Raw genomic sequence first — 22,746 nt, 5'->3', positions numbered from 1 at the left:
AAAGTTCATCCATTAGTGTCAATAAATTCCAAACAAGGTTTGACGTCAGACTTTATTATTTAACAGAAGTAAAACAGGAAACGGTTGATTTATTTTTTGCTTTTCTTCTTGTCATGAATCGTCTCATAGGTGTCGCAGCTGGGCGCGGACAAACCCTACACACACACACACACACACACACACACATTAACACAATAAATTAAATCATATACATTTAATCCTTAATATTATATAAAGTCTCACAATGTATGTGGCATCGTCTGTACGTTGTCTCTGTCGGAGAGAAAATATTACACTTTTTCCATCAACACTTTTTTACATTTCAATCAGGCTGTCGGTGCTAAAAAAACTTTTAAATGATGAATATTTGAGTTGCTTCTCTCGACAGCTTCTTCTAAACGACAGGAAGTGAGTTTGCACAAACTATTAGAAATTGGCGACAGGAAACGAGAGGCAGCTCGACGACTTCCTGCCGAAAGAGGATGAAGCTCGAGAAAAGTTACCTCCAGGTTGCTCAGGTGATTCCTCGAGTTATTGCGCTGAAACACACAAGCGACACACAAGCAATAATTCTTCTGGGAGTTCAGTACATCCATCGTTCAGTGTCCTGGGTCTGACCCGGGGCCTCCTCACGGTTCTCAACAAACACCCTCAAAAGTGGAAAATCTAACCATCGGTAAGTTAAGTCTTCTGGCTCGGCTCTTCTGTACTCATGAACAAAACCTGTCGTACCTTTTTTTGTTATTGAGAACCATGGTCTCAGAATTGGAGAAGCTGATCCTCATCTCACACACTTGACATCCACAGTAAAGGGATGTAAGAAAATATTTACCAGATATGTCACAATATTTTTGAATATTTTGGATTTTTCTTGTTCAAAAATATTGTTTTTCTTTGTGGCTTTAATTATGTTTGTCATAGTTATTATATGGTTTATATTTAAATAAAATATACATCAAATTAATTGGATTAATATTAATTATTTATAATAATTTAAATCACCTTACTTGTAAACATACACTGTGTTTGTTCATTTTTGTAATAACTGCTCCCATCTAGTGGCTGGATGTTTAATTTCATCCTCCGAGGCTAAAGCGACAATGTTATCCCGTAGATGACTGAGGATGAGAGGATACAGCGGAATCCAGCAGCTTTTAAAGCTGATGTTTGGACATATTTTGGTTTAAAAAACAAATTAAATCAGTTACGACTTTGTCAAGAGTCATGTGGTCTGTAAATACACCAGAGTCAAGTACTTGACAATACTACACATATATTCTTAATTCTTGCCAATACACACTCCTAATCCAGAGTATTGATGAGTATTAAACTGTCTAAAATGTATCCAACAAACTGCGGATACATTTGCTTCTCTCACTGTATTTTCATGATCGCAACAATCTCACGGAACAAAAATGTCGCACATCTCACTGGTCAACACCTGTGGCCCGAAAGTCAGTGGTCGTGAGGCGAGTGCAGACGCGGTGGACTCACCCTCAGCTTGCAGTACAGCACGGTCAGCACCACGCCGTACAGCAGCAGCAGCCCGTCCAGAACCAAACAGATCATGATCCGGTCCTCGAACCCCAGAAACAAATCAACAGCTGGAGTTCGTTTTCAGACGAAATTTGACTGAAGCGAGAAGACGAGGAAGTCCGCGACTCTCCGTCCAAAACCGCACCCCCCCCCACCCCCTCACCCCCCTCCTCTCCCCACTGAGACAGGAAGTGAGAACAACAAGGTGGTAGAAAGTAAAAACAGTTTAATCGTGAAAAAAAAAAAAAAAAAAGCTCTTCACAGCTACAGTTATCAAAACAGCTACGACCTCCCCGGACTCGTCACTTGAGGCACCGTCAGGGTCCGTGGCGCGTTCGAGGGGAGTCGGGAATTAAGGCCGTCGCTACCGTCACGTACCGCTCGTCCTCGAGGCGGTCGAGACTCGAAGAAGTGGATGTGGGATCGAAGTCGCGGTCGTCACGGACGCTTGCAGAGTTGCATCGTTTAGGAAGCGAGCGTTGGATTTAAAATGATTATTTGCAACAAAAAGATAACGTTGCTGAGAATCATCGTCTCTGGGAGGTTTTCGGTTCAGAAGTGAAACCACGACAATCGCTTGTTCTTCAAGGCTCTGGATCCTGACCAGTGTGTGTGTGGAGTGTTTTTAAAAAGAGATGAAAAGCATTGAAAACATGAAAATGTCATCATGTGGACACAATATTAAAAAAAAAACAGGTTTTTGATCGACAGAAATCATCAACTTTTCTTTAAAAACAAACAGTCTTTTACATCTTTCTTTTCAGCATATTCCTCTGTTTAGCTTCTTATGTCGACGCTCAGTTTTTTTATATTAAAGCGACAATTCTCAAAATAAAAATAAAGACTTGAAACAATGGTTTCGTGGACACGTCCCTCTGTGAAGATAATACATCTAAATTGACCAGAAAATCCTCTAAAAAACGTGGTTTTAACATTTAATAATTAATTTAAAAATTAAAAACTGTTGTCGTGACGACACATGCAAGGGATTCATTAAAAGGTTTTCTGATTTAGTGAAAAAAGGGATCATATGGTCGCAATACAATTGAAAACCGTAACCATTTTACACATATTTTCTTCTTTTTCACGACAATCTGTTGCCAAAAGCATGAAATTACACATCGGATGTTCTCTCGCTTGAGTTTTCCCGAGAGAAAAGTAGTTTTTTTTGTATTTATATGATCAAAAAATCCCTTTAAATACTTTTTTAGGCTTCAAACCTTCCAAATTAACTGTTAAAATGACAAAAAGAGAGGCGTGGACGCGTCCGGGCGAGACCAGAGTCAAGTCACGTACCGATTACCGATAATTCCCAGAGTTCCTTGGGAAGCAGAAACGTTAAAAAAAGCGAAATAAATGCAGTTTTTGAAACATTTCTTCACGACTTTAAGGCAGCGGAGGAGGGGAGGCGGGGGTTTCATCGCGAGGTAAACGAGTCCTACAGTGAAGATTATTGGTCGGCAGAAAAGTTCCATCATTTTTCTTCCATGTGTAAAAACAAACGATGAGTCGGCTAAAAAAAACAAAAAAACAAAAGCTCCGAAATCTTCCTCCGCGTTAAAAAAAGGTCAAGAAGGAGAAGAAGGAGGAGGAAGTGTTAATAATCCAGAGCTACATTCTCAGTTAGCAAGAGTCACAAACAGGAACTCTGCGGTCGACCTGCTTCACAGGATGTGATGTCATCGCCGATGCTGACTCAGCGATTTAAAATAGTCCAGTGGTCACAAAGAAAAAAAAAGGTTCCTCGAGAAATGAAAGGGGTCCTCGTGGTTCAGGGGGGGGGGTTAGTTTTAGGGGTGGGGGGTCGTCATCACACCGACGTCTCGGACTGAAGCCGCATCACGAACTTGTGGCTCTTGGGGTCCACGAACTCCTCGCTGAGGCGCAGGAAGGGCAGCGGCGTCACCGTGACGACCAGCGAGAAGTCCAGGCGACGCATGGAGAAGACCAGACCCTGACGCAGCGCCGACGTCACCGGCTCCTCGCTCACCAGCGTCCACTGGCGACCCCTGCCGTTCTGCTGCTGGTACTGCATGGTGGGCCCCGGCGAGAGGTAGCGCTCCAGGAAGGCCTGCAGGAGGGGGGAACGAAACGGAATCGTTTAGACCCACAATAGTACACAACACGAGTTCTTTTAACACATTTTATTTTAAAAATGTTTGTGTTCAGGTGTGTGTTTGTGTGTGTGTCTGTGGGGAGATGATTGTGTTCAGGTGTGTTTTTGTGTGTGTCTGTGGGGAGATGATTGTGTTCAGGTGTGCGTTTGTGTGTGTGTGTCTGTGGGGAGATGATTGTGTTCAGGTGTGCGTTTGTGTGTGTGTCTGTGGGGAGATGATTGTGTTCAGGTGCGTTTGTGTGTGTGTCTGTTGGGAGATGATTGTGTTCAGGTGTGCGTCTGTGGGGAGATGATTGTGTTCAGGTGTGCGTTTGTGTGTGGGGACATGATTGTGTGCATGTGTGCGTTTGTGTGTGTCTGTGGGGAGATGATTGTGTGCATGTGCGTGTTTGTGTGTGTGTGTATGTGGGGAGATGATTGTGTTCAGGTGTTTGTTTGTGTGTGTGTCTGTGGGGAGATGATTGTGTGCGATTTGTGTTTTTTTGTGTGTCTGTGGGGAGACAATTGTGTTCAGGTGTGTGTCTGTGAGCAGGCGTGTGTTTGTGTGTGTCTGTGGGGAGATGATTGTGTGCAGGTGTGTGTCTGTGGGGAGATGATTGTGTTCAGGTGTGTGTCTGTGAGCAGATGACCGTGTGCAGGTGTATGTTTGTGTGTGTCTGTGGTTAGATGATTGTGTTCAGGTGTGTCTGTGGGGAGATGATTGTGTTCAGGTGTGTGTTTGTTTGTGTGCGTCGGTGAGCAGATGATTGTGTGCAGGTGTGTGTTTATGAGCAGATGATAGTGTGCAGGTGTGTGTTTGCGTGTGTGTATCTGTGAGCAGATGATTGTGTGAGTGGTGCGAGTCTGACCTTGGGTGTCATGTTGTGTGTGATGCAGAACTGCAGATGCGTCAGGATGCTCTCCATGCTGTGGAAGGCCTGCTGCCTGGTGGTCCTCAGGTACTTCTGCATGGCGCGGGCCATCGGGGCGAAGATGGCCTGAGCCGCCTCTCGAGGATCCATCACCTCTCGGGGGTGTTTGGGGGACGAGGTCATCTCCTCCTCGTGCAGACGCTTGATGTGCGTGAAGGCTTCTTCCACCGCCACCACCAGCCTGGAGACGAGTGTGTGTTAGAGAAGATGGAGAAGATGGAGGAGGAGGAAACGATGGTCCTGGTCCAGCGTACCTGGCCTTGCGTTTGCGGACCCTGCGGTCCATCTCCGCCTCCTCGTAGTAGAACTCGTTGTGAGAGTTGTCTCTCCGTCGGGCGGCGGCGGCGATCATGGCTCGAGACTGACCGCCGGAGTTGTTGGTGGGGTTTTCTGGAGATGGAGAAAGATGTTAACTTTGAACTGTAACGCTTGACAAGTCTCATCTGCTGAGTTCACAGAGAGGGAGTGAAGTGTTGTTAGTTGAGTTAGAAGTTAATTTTTCCTTTGAAATAAAAGTATATTATCATTCCTTAATAAACAATTGTATCTTAAAGTTCATAGTAAATAAGTTTATTAGATATTTGCTCCAAGTAGATGAAGGTGCAATTCATTCCTGAACCACATGGAGGCGCTGTACGAAAGTATATCAATACAATCAGTACATATGGTTGAATTTAACAGTTCAAATGTAAAAAACTTGTTTTTCATTTAATTTAAATTCAATAATTTGAATGTTTTTTTTTAAATAAATTAATTTAAAAATTCTAATATTTACAAAATGACTTATTTTATTATAAATATATTCTTTTTATGTTGATTTTAAAATACATTTTCTAAATCAAATGTTTCATATCAATACCGAAAACCAAAGCAGTGGAACTTTTGTACAAACATTCTATATTGAATTTAAAAGGCTACAAGTATTGACTATAGAAAAAATATATTTTTTAAATGTATTTGAATTAGATAAATCAAACTCTATGTATAAAAGAAAATGAATTTATTTTGAAAATATATATATTTTTATATTCAATTAATTCAAATCAACCTTTATTGATTTTTTACATAAATTATAAATAAATTAAACATATATCTTTAAAATAAATAAATAATGTATTTATAATTATTCAAAAACAGTTTTAATGCATGAAAAAAAAAAAAAAATTAAATTAAATTATGCATCAACATTTGAAAAGTCAACATTGTGACACTAATCTTCTAGTTCTAGTCGACAACAAAGGTTCTCGTACCGTCGAGCGTGTAAACTTTGAAGCCCGTCATCTTCTTGGACAGGATGGACTTGGGCAGGTTGACCAGCGCCGGGTTGTAGACGGGAAAGTCGTTGTAGTACCGGTCCAAGACCCAGACCGCGGCTCTTTGGACGCTGGAACACAGTGAGTTTAAGCGATGATCACCTCTTGAACATGTTGGTGTCCTAGATATAAACCCGGGGGTCTCACCTGAGGTGGCCCACGTTGTAGAACCTGCTGACCCCGTCGGTGCTGCGGACCACTTTGAGACAGAAGGCCGGCTGCATGTGTCGGACCTCCAGCAGCACCAGAGCCAGGTACTGGATGAAGAGCAGCGCGTCCACCAGCGAGGCGGCGTACTCCACGATGCCCCTGTAGTCCCTCTCGCGCGGCTCCAGCACCCGGACCCCGTAGAAGAGCCAGTACGAGGCCACGAACAGGAAGACCAGGACCATCAGGAGGCAGCGGAAGACGAAGAAGCGGGGCAGGGTGGCCCTGGGGGGCCGCAGGAACAGCGCCCAGGAGGAGATGAGCAGCACCAGCAGCTTGAAGGCCAGCGAGACGTAAAGACCCTCGCAGGGGGTCCCGCACGTCTCCAGGGAGTCCCGCCACAGGACCTGCGGCAGGATGAGGAAGGCGAGCGGCGTGACCAGGGCGAAGAAGCTCAGGACGCCGCCCAGCGCCGGCCCGATGAAGCGCTTGCACTCCAGCGGCGTGGACTCCTCCAGGTCTTTGGTGAGGCGGGTCAGGTCCTCGTTGGAGATGCTGTGGTCCGACGTGCCCGTGACCACCGTGGTGGTCTCGCCCCAGTTGTCATCCTGTCGGAGGAAGACGGGTGAGGACGGAAAACTTCTCGACAAAAGAAAAAAATATTTTTGGCTTTTCTAATCATTAAGATGCAAGGAACAACAAAATCATGCGAGATCCCGACTACGACTGAGGACGAGAGGATACAGTTGACATACCGTTGTATCGTATCGCTATATTCTTGCCGATACACACTCCTAGTGAAGTGTGATTTTTACTATTTCGCCTAAAAGAGTTACCGTATTTTCCGGACTATAAGTGGCTCCGGAGTACAAGTCGCTCCAGTCATAAAATGCATAATAAAGAAGGAAAAAACATATATAAGTCGCACTGGAGTATAAGTTGCATTTTTGGGGGAAATTTATTTGATAAAATCCAACACCAAGAACAGACATGTCATCTTGAAAGGCAATTTAAAATAAAACAGAATAGAGGCAACAACAGGCTGAATAATTGTACTGTATGTTACGTTACACAACTGAGAACCTGGTATGTTAACATAACATATTAAGAGTTATTCAGATAACTATAGCATAAATAACATGCTAAGAAGTTTACCAAACCATCCGTGTAACTCTGAATAACTAAAATCCAATGAAATCTTCATCCTCGGTGTCACTTTTAAACAAATCCGCTAACTCCGGAGGTAGAAGATGCGGCGCTTCCTCTTCTAAGTCGAAATTATCAATACAGGCCTAGAGCGCCCTCTTGCGGTTTTTGTGAAAATAACATGTGTAATGATATACCGGTAATAATGTGTGAATAATTTCACACATAAATCGCTGGCCAAACTATGATAAAAACTGCGACTTATCGTCCGGAAAATACAGTACATTTAAATTAAGTTTCAATACAAGCGACAGCGCCCTCTGGTGTCCGAGAGCTGTACTGACCCGCTCCTCTCCTCGCGTCGACTCGGCGTCCAGCAGCGGCTCGCCAGGCGTCTGAATGGTCACCGACTTGTCTCCGCGGCTGCTTCCATCTCTGCTCTTGGAGCGATGACGGTCCCGCCGCTCCCTGGAGAACAAACACACAAAAACACACTCGTCAGACCTCAAATGTGTCACTTTTTCATGTGTCATTTCTTTGGGTTAATCTCTTCCTTTCCCTTTCTGTCTGTGTGTGTGTGTCTGTTTGTGTACGCCAAGTAGTACACAAGTGGTTTGTGAGTGTGTGTTTCAGCTACAAAAAAACACAACTGGAAATCGTTTCTGTGTGTGTGTGAGATTGTCTCAACATGAGAGCAAAGGGAAGAGATTGTTTGCATTTGCGTGTATCAGTTTGTGTGTGTGTGTGTGTGTGTGTGTTACTGCCTAACAGTGATTACTTCCAGACGACTGTGTGTTTGTATGAATAAGTCCTGCATGTCCAGCATGAATGTGTGTGTTTGAGTGAGAGCATAGTTAATTGTGTTTCCTTGTGTGTTACAATACATAATTGTGTGTGTGTGTGTGAAGTATTTTGTGTGATTGTTTGTCTCTCAGCAAATGTGTGCATATGTGTTTTCTTTTTTTGTGTCTCTTTGAGCAAATAATTGTGTACAGGTGTGTCTGTGAGCAGATTTGTGTGCGTGTGTGTATGTGTGGGGGCAGATTGTTGTAAGTGGGTAAGTGGGTATCTCAGCAATAATTGTGTGCATGTGTGCGTCAGATTGTGTGCATGTGTGTCTGTGAGCGAACGATTGTGTTCATATGTGTGTTTTTTTTTGTGGGTTTCAGTGAGGAGACCATTGTTTGCATGTGTGTTTGTGTGTCTGTGGGCAAATCATTGTGTGTATGCGAGTGTCTGTGATTAGGCAATTGTGCGTGTGTAAGCAGATAATTGTGTGTATGCGAGTGTTGGTGAGCAAATGATTGTGTTCTATGGGTCTGTGAGCAGACAATTGTGTGCATGTGTGTGTCTGTGATAAGATCATTGTATTTATGTGTCTATCTGTGAGCAGACAATTGTGTGCATTTGTATGTCTGTGGAAAGATCAGTGCTTATGTGTGTATCTGTGAGCAGACAATTGTGTGCATGTGTGTGTCTGTGGAAAGATCAGTGCTTATGTGTGTATCTGTGAGCAGACAATTGTGTGCATGTGTGTGTCTGTGGAAAGATCAGTGCTTGTGTGTGTATCTGTGAGCAGACAATTGTGTGCATGTGTGTGTCTGTGATGAGATTATTGTGTTTATGTCACTATCTGTGAGCAAATCAGTGTATTCTTGTGTGTGTCTGTTAGCAGACAATTGTGTGCATGTGTGTATCTGTGAGCAGATAATTGTGTTCATGTGTGTGCGCAAATGTGTGTCTGTGAGCAGATAACTGTGTTAAAGTGTGTGTGTGCATGTGTGTGTCTGTAAGCAGATAATTGTTTTCATGTGTGTATGTGCATTTGTGTGTCTGTTAGCAGACAATCGTGTGCATGTGTGTGTCTCTGAGCAGGTAATTGCTTTCATGTGTGTGGTCAAGTGTGTGTCTGTGAGCAGATTATTGTGTTAATGCGTGTGTGTGTATGTGACGTTGAGCAGATCATTGTGTTCATTTGTGTGTGTTTGCAAGTGTGTGTCTGTGAGCAGATCATTGTATTCATGTGTGTGTGTGTGTCTGAGAAGATCATTGTGTTAATGTGTCTGTGTGTATGTGTCGTCGAGCAAATCATTGTGTTCATGTGTGTGTTTGCAAGTGCGTGTCTGTGAGCAGATTATTGTGTTAATGTGTTTGTGTATGTGTCGTTGAGCAGATCATTGTGTTAATTTGTGTGTGTTTGCAAGTGTGTGTCTGTGAGCAGATAATTGTGTTCATGCATGTGTGTGTGTCTGAGCAGATCATTGTATTAATGTGTGTGTGTATGTGTCGTTGAGCAGATCATTGTGTTCATTTGTGTGTGTTTGCAAGTGTGTGTCTGTGAGCAGATCATTGTGTTCATTTGTGTGTGTTTGCAAGTGTGTGTCTGTGAGCAGATCATTGTGTTCATTTGTGTGTGTTTGCAAGTGTGTGTCGTTGAGCAGATCATTCTGTTCATTTGTGTGTGTTTGCAAGTGTGTGTCTGTGAGCAGATCATTGTATTCATGTATGTGTGTATCTTCAGTAGTTTAGTCACAGAAGTAGCAGCTAATGCGACAACAGTGTTCGGTGACATCAGGTTCTCTGGAGTCGAAGGAAACTAAATCAAACATGCGGCGACACGTCGTCAGGCCGACAAGTCGACACTAGAGCTGGAGGAGACGGTGGCCTGTGGGTGGTCTCGCTGGTTAACATCTGAACCAGGGGAAAAAAGTTAAAACGCCGCGGCGTCTACCTGTGTTTGCGGGAGCTCCTGGAGTGGGATGACTTGTACGAGTAGCCCGAGTACTGCGACTCGTTGTCCATGTCTCGGGTCGGGGGTGAGCGGACTTTACGAGCCCCGCCTCCGACGCCTCCGCCCGGGCCGCACGGCCGCCCGACGCCGCCCAGCTGACTCTTGCGCTCCGAGATGGACTTGCCGGAGAGCGGCAGCGGCAGCTTGAGCAGGTCAACTTTGCTCCTGAGGGAATCTATCTTGGAGGCCGGCGAGGAGGGGGAGGGAGAGAAGGGGGAGAGCGGGGGAGGCCGAAGAGAGGAGGAGGAGGAGGAAGAGGAGGAGAGGGAGACAGGAGAGAGATGAGGCCAGGATCTGCAGGAGAAACACAGCAATTAGTCAATCTTTAGACACAAAAACATCACGTGAAGACGACGTCACTTCCTGTTGCTGTACTCGAGACTCCAGCTAGGACATGTCACGATATATATCACGATACGATATATCGTGATACTGTAGTAACAAGGATATATGTGTAGTATTGTCCAGTACTTGACTCTGGTGTTGTAGAATTTACAGACAACATGACTCTTGACTGAAGTCGTAACTGTTTTCATTTGTTTTGGAACCAAAATATGTCCAAACATCAGCTTTAAAAGCTGCTGGAGTCACTGTATCCTCTTGTTCTCAGTCATTATCAGGATTTTGGGGAATTTTAATGTTCATTCAGCTGCAAAAACATTGCCAATACACAAACTCTAGGGATATATATTGACAAGAATCTGACGATACGATATGTATCACAATACAGGGACAACAATACGATATATCGTGATTCGTGATACTGTAGTAACAAGTATATATGTGTAGTATTGTCGAGTACTTGACTCTGGTGTTGTAGTATTTACAGACCACATGACTCTTGACGAAGTCGTAACTGCTTTCATTTGTTTTGGAACCAAAATATGTCCAAACATCAGCTTTAAAAGCTGCTGGAGTCGACTGTATCCTCTCGTACTCGGTCATGGCCGGGATTTCAGTGTTCCTTTAGATGAGAAGGACGTAATGATTCTCATCTAGTGGTTGTAGGTTTAATTACTACACGAAAAACACTCAAAATTTGTAGTTAATGGCATTTTATACACACTTTATTTAGATATAAATCATAAAAGAAGTATAATTAAAATGACATTTTCTTACATCCTTAAGTCCAACTATATAATCTGCTTAAGACATTCTCTATATATAAAATGTCTCATGCCTTTATCTTTATTTAGTTAGGAATTCTATCAAACTTTTTCAGGAGGTTAAACCTGGTTTGCACTGTGAGAGAGTCGGGTCTGGAGGACTCATTGTGAGTCACAGGGATTTCATTTATTTATTTTTATTCGACTCTTTACTCAAAGATGAATGTTTTCAGGACTTCCTGGTCTGATGCGTAGATTCGCCCGGATTAGGACCATGTTGATTTTCTTTAAATATATAAACTATTGAATAAATGATTAGATAAAAATCAAGCTTTCAATATAGAAGAATAAACAATCAAAACAATGATTAAAAAAACAACATTTCAATAAGAAAAGTCTCAGCACTTGAAACTATTAAATATTCTGATATACTTCCATAGTTCTACTCCCAGAAAGTGAATTAGGCTCCGCCCACTGACACACACTCGCTCCTAATCTCAGGAGTGTGTGTGTGTGTTTTCACCGTGGCCGAGGTTAATCATCACGCCGCACCAGAAGTGATCTTTAGCCGACGCTAGCCGGCGCACAAAAGCGGCCATATTGCATTACTGTGTTTTCACTAAACTAGTTTGGCCTCCTCCTCCCTCGCCGGCTCACATTCCCCCCCGCGCTCTTCCCGTCGCCCCGGTAACCGAGCCGGGGCGCTGCCATGGCGATGAAAGAGGGGGGCGTTCGGTCTGGGGGGGTGGAAGGGGTGTTGGAGGTTGAGGGTTGCCGTGGTAACACGACCCTGCGCTGCCCTCGCTGACGGAGATGTTGGAAAGAGAGGCGGCGACGTGACGGATGTCGCTCTGTCACGCTGGTTAATTGATAAAAGGGGGCGGGGCTAGTGGGAACAAGAAGGGAACGAAGGGGGAGTGGGAAGGTGGGCTGGGGGGTCGGGGGGGTCGACTGCAAGAACGACTTCATCTTGGATCGAGTTTCAAACTTTCAATTCTTCTGAGATCTGGAGGAAGAAAGTTGCTACATGAGTTTATCTCCTGATCCTCCTTCGTCAGTGTGGTTGAGCTAATGTTTAGCTTATATAGCTTAATGCTAGTTTGAAGAAAGTGTTAGACTCTCCAGGTGTGTAAAACAATATCGATGCACCTAAATATCGCACCCCCCCCAACAACCGTACTGTAATTTAATGGGGTTTCTTTTTTTGGCTTTTGGACGACTGAGGATGAGAGGATACAATCAACTATAGTGGCTTTTAAAGCTGATGTTTGGACATATTTTGGTTTGAAAACAAATGAAAGCAGTTACAACTTCATCAAGAGTCATGTGGTCTGTTTATGTTTATCATAATTATTTTGTGTTTTATATTTTGATAAAGTGTGTGTAGAATAAAGTAATTGTATTTTTCTATTTACAATTAACAACCAAATATTCGCCGCGTTTCTTCAGTTTTTGGTTGCAGTTGAACCTCCGGACACTAGATGGCAGGTGTAATTATGTCCTACGCGGCTCACAGAACAATTGAATCCTGGAAAATCCCAGTGATGACTGAGGACGAGAGGATACAGTAGAAAAAATTACGGTGGATGGATTGCAGCAATCGTGACATCCTTCACAATTTATCCATCTATCTATAGGAACAATTAAATCCTGGCGATGACTGAGGACGAGAGGATACAGTGACTCCAGCATCTTTTAAAGTTGATGTTTGGACATATTTTAGTTTGAAAACAAATGAAAGCAGTTACGACTTCGTCAAGAGTCATGTGGTCTGTAAATTCTGTAACACCAGAGTCAAGTACTCGACAATACTACACATATATCCTTGTTACTGCAGTATCACAATATATCGTATAGTTGTCGATTTATCGTGACACATATTGTTACGCCAGATTCTTGCCAATAACAAGGCCAAAAATGTTTTTGGATAAAGACTGGCTCAGAATTTACCTATATCTTCAACATATTCTTCCAAATATTATTGCTAATCCCAGCTAACCAGGGACACTCCAGGAACTCCTCACACTACAGTCATTTGTTGTAGCCCAGGCGTAACAATTTATCGACATCCCCATTTAGTAAAAACAATTTTCAAATACCAGAGGCTACAATTTATGAAAAGTAAATAAAGTATTATGCCAAGTCTACAGTAGGTGGCGACAGAAACAAAAGTGGACAGAGTAAAGTTTTTTCTCTTTTATACTTATACAATAAATATAGCAAAAATACCATTACGCAATACATTACTTTACCAAATTCTTCGTTATTTTGCACTTTAGTTTCAGTGAATGTTAATAAAATATTGAAGTAGTGAATCATTTATTTTCATTTAGATTTTAACATGTAATTTTGTGATATTTATAATCATTTGTTGTAATGTCTATTCTAAGTGTGTGTTACTAAAGGTCTTACTATATACACATTATGGATCACAATATCTAAAAAAGTAAATAAATAAAAGCTAAAAAAATATTTAAAAATGAAATCGCAATTCAACGTTATTTCTACCAAATCCTTGAATTATCGCCAGAAGACTAAAATCTCCTTAACTTTACTGGGTCCATCTAAGCCGTAACATTATGACCACCGTGACAATATGTAAATGTATACGTACTGGAGCTGAAGTTGAAGTTCAGGTTTTAGGACAATAAAGGGGATGAACAGCGAGGAGGGTGGGGTCCTGGTGCCGGATGACATCAGTGTCAATCACTTCCAACAGAGTATCAATGTTTTTCAGAACCAAAATAAAGAACGGGACATGACAGCCAGGACACGGAGGGGACACCGGATCTGCCGGGGGGTGTGGTCCGGCAAAAGGGGGTCGGGTTTCCTATTCAGTGGCGCTCCGCTGACCGCCTCACAACAACCACTTATGTTAAATTCATGTCAACTGATTCACTCGCAGCGTCTCGAACCGCGGCCGAAAGACGCCACTGTTCGTCAGAACGACGGCGTTTTCAAGAATGTGTCCCGAGACCTCGTTGGCCGGACGACGAAAAACAGTCACACATGCCACGCTCAAAATGTAAGGTATTTTATACCCAGGGTTGCTACAACTCGATTAAATACAACACTTTCTAAATACTTTTTAAATGCCATTTGAAACTAAATGAATCAAGAAAAATGTAAATATTAAAGATAACAAAAGTTATAACTTAGATTTAAGGAAAACTTGACACAAGTTAATGTTTTAAACATAAAATAAACATGACTTTTTTCCCCATTGAAAACTTTCCTCGACTCCCATTGTACTGATTTTTAAAAAACATGTCATGAACAAAATATATTTATTCATGATTTATTATAAATAAATACATGTTTCCAAATCCAACATTAAATCATACATATCAGGTGCTCATACTTTTTAGAATTGTGTAAAATGTATTTAATACTAATAATGGACTTATTTTTCAATTGTTTCAAATAAATGAATTTAATGCTGTTTAAAACGTTATAAAGATACTGCCTAACAAGTTTTTTTTTCCATTCAAATCTTTTATCTTGATTTTTTTCTAAACTTTATTCCAATTGCAATTGAAGATACTTTGTTGACGTCGATGAAACGCTTAATTCTTTTAATCTTATAGACGACTGAGGACGAGAGGATACTTTATATTCCAATTGCAATTTCAGACACTTTGTTGACATCGATTAATAACATGATTTTATTTGACTTATACACGACTGAGAACGAGAGGATACTTTATTTTCCAATTCCAATTGAAGATACTTTGTTGACATCGATGAAAAACTTGATTTTATTTGGCTTATAGACGACTGAGGACGAGAGGATACTTTATATTCCAATTGCAATTGAAGATACTTTGTTGACGTCGATGAAACACTTAATTTTTTTAAGTTCATAGACGACTGAGGACAAGAGGATACTTTATATTCCAATTGCAATTGAAGATACTTTGTTGACATCGTTGAAACACATTTTTTTTGGCTTATAGATGACTGAGGACGAGAGGATACTTTATATTCCAATTCCAATTGAAGATACTTTGTTGACATCGTGGTCCAACAAACAAACATCACTTTAATATTTTCCTCCTGTTTTTTTTTTCAAATATGTTTTTCCACATCGTCTCATTTTTCCACTTATCGTTTTATCGTCACATCGACTTCAGTTCCCACCGCAAGCCGTCGACGGATCTCCACCCCATGGAATTTCTTTCGGGCATTTTTTTTTTTGTTTTTCCGAGTGTCTCTTAAAAACCACCTCCTCGGTGGAGCAGACACTCGTCGACTCTGATGATGGTGATGAACACAAGAGCTGCTGACGCGACGCAGATGTTCCACAGCGGTCATTAAGAGGCGAAGAACACTCGTGAGGTGAACTCATAAGTGGAGTCAGAAGACGACTCACTCTTCGCCGAGACGCACATTCTTGTGTGTGACGGCGTGTTAATCATCGTGTGTGTGTGTGTCTGTGTGTGTGTGTGTGTGTGTTTGTGAGAGTGTGTGTGTGTGTGGTCTGAGATGAAACACTTGGACTCCTTCCATTAATGGAGAAGTTGTCTTCATCATCAACTGAAGCCAAATATCCCTGCAGTGCTTTTGAAGCCACTTACTCACAAACAACATTAACATGAAAACTTTTGTTTTGCTTTCTCAAAAGTTACAATGAGCTCCATGAGAATGACTTTCTGTTTTTGTTATTCCAGAAATAACAAATTAGAAAAATATATATATATATATATATATGGTCACCTTTGTGATGAAAACATCAAAATATCTGAAAACACTCTTCAAACAGGTTTAAAACTTTAACAAATGTGTTTTATATTAAGATGATGTTTTATTTTATTTTTACTATTGAATTTAAATACTTTCTCTTTGATTTGACTACTTTCAACTACTAGTTATGATCAAAACGTCAAAATATCTGAAAACACTCTTAAAACCAGTTTTCAAACTTTTACAACTTTTTACAAATATTTTTTTTATTAAGATGATTTTTTAAATTTTATTATTGAATTTAAATACTTTCTCTTTGATGTGACTACTTTCAACTACTTGTACTTTTGTGATTAAAACGTCGAAATATCTAAAAAGCTTTAAAACTTTTACAACTGTGTTTTTATAAAGAGTTTTTATTAAATTATTTATTTTATTTTACAATTGAATTTTAAGTTCTGTACTAGAATAAAACTGAAAATCTCAAAACTTTTTGACGAGACTACTTTCAACTACTAGTCAAGTGTCCATTTGATCTTTTTTTAACATCAATTTTAAACAATTTATTTAGCAACTAATTATTTTACGGTCGCGCAAAAATGTTGACTTTTTTGTCAACGAATGAATAAAATAAATCACCATTTAAAAAAACATTTAAACATCAGATTTGTGTCTTTGGGATTTTTTATTTATTAATTTTATGGTCATTTTTTTAGAACCGTTTATATTTATATTCCGGATTTTATAATATAAATAACAAATTATTTAATTTTAATTATATATATATATACTTTTTTTAAATTTATTTAAAGTGTTTCACGTACATAAAACTATTTAATAATTTCCTATATTGACTCTTTTCCTCCAAAATAGAAGTGAAAAGAAATAAATAATAAAATAAAAATAAAATACAATTAAAAAAGAGTGAGGTCTAATGCCATAATAAACGCTAAACCACCGTAGTTTACAAAACATTACTAATATTCTTATTTAAATACGAGTATATATATTATAGAATACAATAAATCAAATATATATAAATACAACATATTTACAGTCCTATAAGATGAAATAAGTGATTAATACACTACAGTGCGCATATAAATAATTACATTTAATTAAGAAAAACCTTATGTTGTTATTAAAATAATCTTTTTTATCATGTCCATGTGTGTGTTTGTTGTCACCAACACTATAAACATCCTAAATTATAATCCAGTCTTCTGTTCCCGACCCGAAGATAAAGCCGCCGACAGGAAGCGCAGCTCGACTTACTAAAATAAAAAATCATGTGACCTTAATCTGGGCTCAGAGTTGTTTTCTCAGCGGAGTCGAAACTGTCAAACATTTTGTCAGCAGCTGTCGCCCCCGGAAGAACAAACCCGGACCATCTCTGCGACCATCTGAGGACCAACTGTGAAAATATGTCCACGCACACTCGTCAGGCCACACACACACACACACACACACTAGGGCCCGTGACAGTAGCAGCAACTGGACCCACATGAGCAGGTGGCTCTGAACCATTCCTGCAAAAAAAAAAACTCCTGCTGATCTGGATTTGGTTCGGGAGGTTCTGGTTCTGCTCCATCAGAGGCGCAGGAGGAGTTTTAAGAGCCCGGATCAAAAGATCATCTTCAGCCTCTGAATCAAACTTTGTTTACGTCCACTGGACCCGAATCAGAACCGTTCAAACAAGTCCGTTTAAGGAAGGAAGTCGGAAGATTTGTTTCATGAGTCGTGAATACTTCTCACGATGATCATGCAAGAGTTTGAAACCTAAAAAAACAGAGATTCTTTCCTACTGAAGATCTTAAACTTCAAACCAAAGCGCTCTATGAAGGTGTAAGAAAACCTCCATTCAACAAAATACATCTGTTTTTTACATATATTCAACAGCAAAGTTTAGATTTTTGAGGTTATTTTATGGTAAACATTTCAATATATAATATCCCTAAAAGAAGCTGGGATAGGCTCCGGCTCCTCGACTTTTATTTACAACTCACGTGCAAATATTCACATCGTTTATTCATGTTTGTGTCGCAATTAAACGTCCGTCAGCTAGATGGCAGCGGTCATAATGTCCTCCGACGCTAAAGTAACAATGAAATCCCGCCAGATCCCAGCGATGCCCGGGTACGAGAGGATACAGTCGACTTCAGCAACTTTTAAAGCTGATGTTTGGACGTAATTTTTGGTTTGAAAACAGATGAAAGCAGTTACGACTTCGTCAAGAGTCATGTGGTCTGTAAATTCTGAAACACCAGAGTCAAGTACTCGACAATACTACACATATATCCTTGTTACTACAGTATCACTATAGTATCGTATTGTTGTCCCTGTATTGTGATACATATCGTATCGTCAGATTATTGTCAATACATATCCCTGGAGTTTGTGTATTGGCAATGTTATTTGCATCTAAATGAACATTGAAATTCCAACAAATCCTGGTAATGACTGAGAACAAGAGGATACAACGACTATAGCAGCTTTTAAAGCTGATGTTTGGACGTATTTTTGGTTTGAAAACAAATGAAAGCAGCTACTACTTCATCAAGAGTCATGTGGTCTGTAAATTCTGAAACACCAGAGTCAAGTACTCGACAATACTACACATATATCCTTGTTACTACAGTATCACTATAGTATCGTATTGTTGTCCCTGTATTGTGATACATATTGTATCGTCAGATTATTGTCAATACATATCCCTGGAGTTTGTGTATTGGCAATGTTATTTGCATCTAAATGAACATTGAAATTCCAACAAATCCTGGTAATGACTGAGAACAAGAGGATACACCGACTATAGCAGCTTTTAAAGCTGATGTTTGGACGTATTTTTGGTTTGAAAACAAATGAAAGCAGTTACGACTTTGTAAAGAGTCATGTGGTCTGTTAATTCTGCAAAAGCAGAGTGAAGTACTCGACAATACTACACATATATCCTTAATTCTTGCCAATACACACTCCTAATCCAGAGTATTAAACTGTAAATTGTTTCATACAAACTGCAGATACATTTTTTTTTCTCACCGTCAACTGTATTTCGGCCGCTTGATTCACACGTGAACAAAACCCCTCGCTAATGTAGAAACTAACCAGTTTAATTTGTATTTATGTCCATTATTTTTTCTGTTGACTTTATATTTTTATTACTTTTTTGTGAGTATTTATTGCCCCTCATAAATATTTAGGCGAACAGTAAAAAGGGGAGTTTTAAAATGTAAATAAGTTACTGGATATACATTACAATTATACATTTTAATCTTTCATCTTGATTGTATTCGTTCATTTTATATTTTTCCTTCCTTCCGCGCCTCATAACAGCCACTGTATAAAACAGAAACTACCTTGATAGTATTTTGATTTCCCCGTGAGACGGAGAGATAAGAAAGAAAACAACAAAGAACGTTAGCGAATTAGCTTTGCGGCTACACCGCCAACACGCTAGCAGCATCTCACCAGATAAAAAAGAAGCTACCGTGTCATTATCAACCTACATATGTAAAGGTCGCGGTTCGAGCTCCTCGAGCATCGGCGCGACCTCCACAACAAACGGCCGAGGTGATTTATACGTTGCCAAAATATTAGCAAACTAAAAGCCGCGAGTGCTCTCGGGTTCTAAAGTTTCAAAGCCGTAGATGACTGTGGTTTTTTTTGAGAAAGAGCTGCCTGAGGAGAGTCAGGTCTTTTCTGCTGCCGAGCTTTTATAGACCTGGTGGCTTTTTTTACGAGCCTCTTTGTTTCCCCCTGTTTGTTTTACTCTAACGGCATCTTATACGCCTCAGTCCAACAAACATTAGTCGACGTTTGAAGCACTGCAGGCTTTCAACTCGCGCTTAAAAAGCATTTAAATTATTTGAAACAGTCGCAACATCAAAACTTTTTCAATTTTTTGTGTTTAATTCGGTTTTAAAGTCTTGATTAAAAGAGAATCAGAGATGGTTTAAGTCGGATTACTGCGATCATTTAGCGAAATATTCTGATATTTTTCTTGGGAGTCTACTTTGGTACTTTTTTGTGTGTTTTTAAATGTTCTTATTTTTTTATGTTCTTGTACAGAACTTTGTATCAACTGCTGTTGTTTTTAAAGTGCTTTATAAATAAAGTTGAGTTAAATTAATTTCTTTAAAAAAGCTTATTCAGATGCTCTTTTTACTTTAGCTTTGATTTACATTTTTGACTTACATATATATATGTAGTTGTGAGGGATGCAAACAAAGTATTCGTAGCATTGTATTAAGTAGAAAAATGTGATATACATATATTGTATTAAAATAAAATACTTCCTTTATAAGTAAGTCGGTTGCTTTACTGTCAACTTTGGCTGGATTTGGTTTTTAAATAATGTTTGACAAGATATTCAGAGATAGTTTTGTCAAATGTATATGTTTGTTTAGGTAAATATGTATTTTTCTTATATAAACTTTCAACATTGGCTACTTAAATTCATTAAAAGAAAAAAAAAATTATGATATCGCGAGATCTTTTTAATTCAAATTTAAAAATTCTAAAAATATTCTTGAGAAACTGCATAATAAAATGTCATCACACTGTTAATTTTAACAATAGTTATATTGGAATGTTTTTATTATTACTTTAATACGTTTTATATTGTCAGTCAGTTTTTATGTTGATAACTCAAGGATGCTAACCATTAGCTCAAAAAGCTAACAAGTATTATTATTGATATTTTTGTATTAGAAGGATCATTTATAATAATGAAAACTATAAACAAAAGGTATTTTAAAACAAAAACTCTTCTTTACTAAACAAGTTGGTTGCTAAACAGATTTTTGTTTTAAAAACAATAAATCACACGACACTGAGAGACTGAATTCAAATCCCAATTCAATGTTCTCAGTACATTCCTAAAAAAATACAAGATGCTTAAATTAAATCATTCATAGATTTTAATAAACAAACATATTTTTAATTTGTATTTTCGCAGTTAATTATTCTGTATATTACTTGAGTATGCTAACTGTTAGCCCAGAAAGCTAACAACAACTTTTCTTTTGAGAACAACCGTTTAAAAAAGCATTTTAATCCACAAACCAAATAATAAAAAATAATAATAACCATTTAATTCATTTTAAAATTGTCGACGTTATGTTTTTCTACTCAGTTTTGTATTTTTATTCATTTAAATTGGCGGCCATTTTAAGATAAAGTTATTTGTTTTTTCCCTGATTTTGATTATTCACTTGTTGGTTCGAGTTTGTTTTTTTAAAAACACATTTGTTTTTGTTTTTTTTAAATAAAAAGCGAGTAGAACCACAGGAAGATACTTTCAACTACTTTTAAGTAGGTTTTCAGTTTAAACTTGTATTTTCGGTTAAATTAAAAGGCTTTTTCTGGACGAAATTTAAAGAAAAAGAAGGAAAAGGTTGGTGTTGTTGTCTGAAGATAAACAAGGATCTCCGGGGACAATGGAGACTCCCAGGGCCGCCGCTGGTGGTCCGGAACCAGAACGACTCTCGACCCCCCCTCCGAACCAGAAACGAGTGTTTCGAGTGGAGAAGCTCCAGAGGCTGGACCGAGGATGCTCGGAACCGCTTCGCATCTCCTCGGTTCCATTGCGAATTTTGATAAAAGAAAACCGCGGCGGTTCGGCGGTGAAAAGTGGACCCGAGACCGACGTGGCTCCGGCGACAATAGCGGCTGCAACTTCCCTCGGAGAAGACGAAGGAACGACCACCGCGTCCTTCCCTCCATTGTTCCGGGGAAGCAGCAGCAGCTCCGGCCGCGTCTCTCTCACGGAAGTCCAGCACAAAAGCGGCCTTTTCACGAACGTTTAAGTGGAATTAAAAAAAAAAAAGAGCACTTACTTATTTGTGAAGATCCATTCAAGGTATTTCTCTCACTTTCCACTTTCTTTGCAGCCAGACGAAGCTCCGTGCGCCCCGCCTCTGACCCCGCCTCTGCTTCCCCGCCCCGGGGGGTCGAGACCGGGGTGTGAGAGGACGGGGAGCCGAGAGGGACAAAACAAAAACCCGGAATTCATTTTGCTTAAAAAAAATAAAAAAATAAAAAATAAAACAAATTGACGTGTATAACGAATGATTAACAAACCGAATAATGTTTGTGTCTTTTTATAACTGATTTAAAACCAAATTAATCAGGTTTTTATTATTATTTACGTTTTTAATTAGGTCTTTAATTATTCTGTGTGTCGGAAGTTATGGAAGTCAACTTTGAAATTAATATCTAACACAGAATTTTTACAGCATCAAAAGTTAAAACATTAAAAGGAAAAAAAAGGTTTCGACAAAATTCAATGTAAAGAAATTCAGCAAAAAAAAAAAAATCAGTGTTAACAGACTTTGAAAATTAACGTATAACACTCGCTGTCGTGGTGCTCGGTTCTGTTTTTATATTGCTTATGTTGTATTCTTTAATTATTTTACTCTGTACTGACAATACAAATAAATCCCATCTGGTGTGTACAGTAGCAATAAAAGTTTCCGAATTTGAGTCTAAACTTTTAATTAATCAAAATCAGACTTAGATTTTTTTTTTAAAGACATAATTTATTTTTTTCAGTGATGAAATACATAAAGATTAAAATTCAATGTGTAAAAAAATACAAGGTAAAAATAATTTTCAGTGTTAATTAAATGTTTAAAAAATTTGTCAAATTTAATCAAATATTCAATGTAAAAAAAATCTGTGTAAGTTTGTCACACTGAATTTTTAAAGTATCAAAATAAAATCGGATATTGAATATTAAAAACCATCAAATTTTAAGCACAGTTATTTTTACACTGTTGTCTTCTCTCAGATTTTTTTTAATTTGTTTTTGTTTTTAATTAAATGTTTCACATTCAAAGTTCTTTATTTAATGGTTAACATTGAATATTTTCTTGACATGGAATTTAAACTGAATTTATTTCTACAATGACGGCTAAAGAAATAACTGCTTGAAATTTGCCGTTTTTTAAAATTCAAACTCCGACTTTGATGCTGTGAAAATTCATTGTTAGTAATT

General features: G+C 39.2%; 1 protein-coding gene across 1 annotated transcript; it reads right to left on the bottom strand.

The window, feature by feature from the left end:
* Positions 1-38: 38 nt before the first annotated feature.
* On the bottom strand, positions 39-21,683 carry LOC148063984 (vang-like protein 2). The gene is made up of 11 exons (XM_087811109.1): positions 21,587-21,683; positions 9,901-10,254; positions 7,514-7,637; positions 6,024-6,631; positions 5,814-5,947; positions 4,818-4,953; positions 4,501-4,744; positions 1,495-3,607; positions 504-539; positions 244-273; positions 39-155 (listed from the first exon to the last, which is right to left on the bottom strand). The coding sequence occupies exons 2-8, from the start codon at positions 9,969-9,971 to the stop codon at positions 3,347-3,349; spliced, it is 1,578 nt and encodes a 525-aa protein (XP_087667235.1). The 5' UTR covers positions 9,972-10,254; positions 21,587-21,683; the 3' UTR covers positions 39-155; positions 244-273; positions 504-539; positions 1,495-3,346.
* Positions 21,684-22,746: the final 1,063 nt, after the last annotated feature.

The sequence above is a fragment of the Callionymus lyra genome, chromosome 16, assembly GCF_982586985.1.
Source record: "Callionymus lyra chromosome 16, fCalLyr1.hap1.1, whole genome shotgun sequence".
NCBI classification, from domain to species: Eukaryota; Metazoa; Chordata; class Actinopteri; order Syngnathiformes; family Callionymidae; genus Callionymus; species Callionymus lyra.
This window is presented reverse-complemented; position numbering and strand designations above follow the sequence as displayed.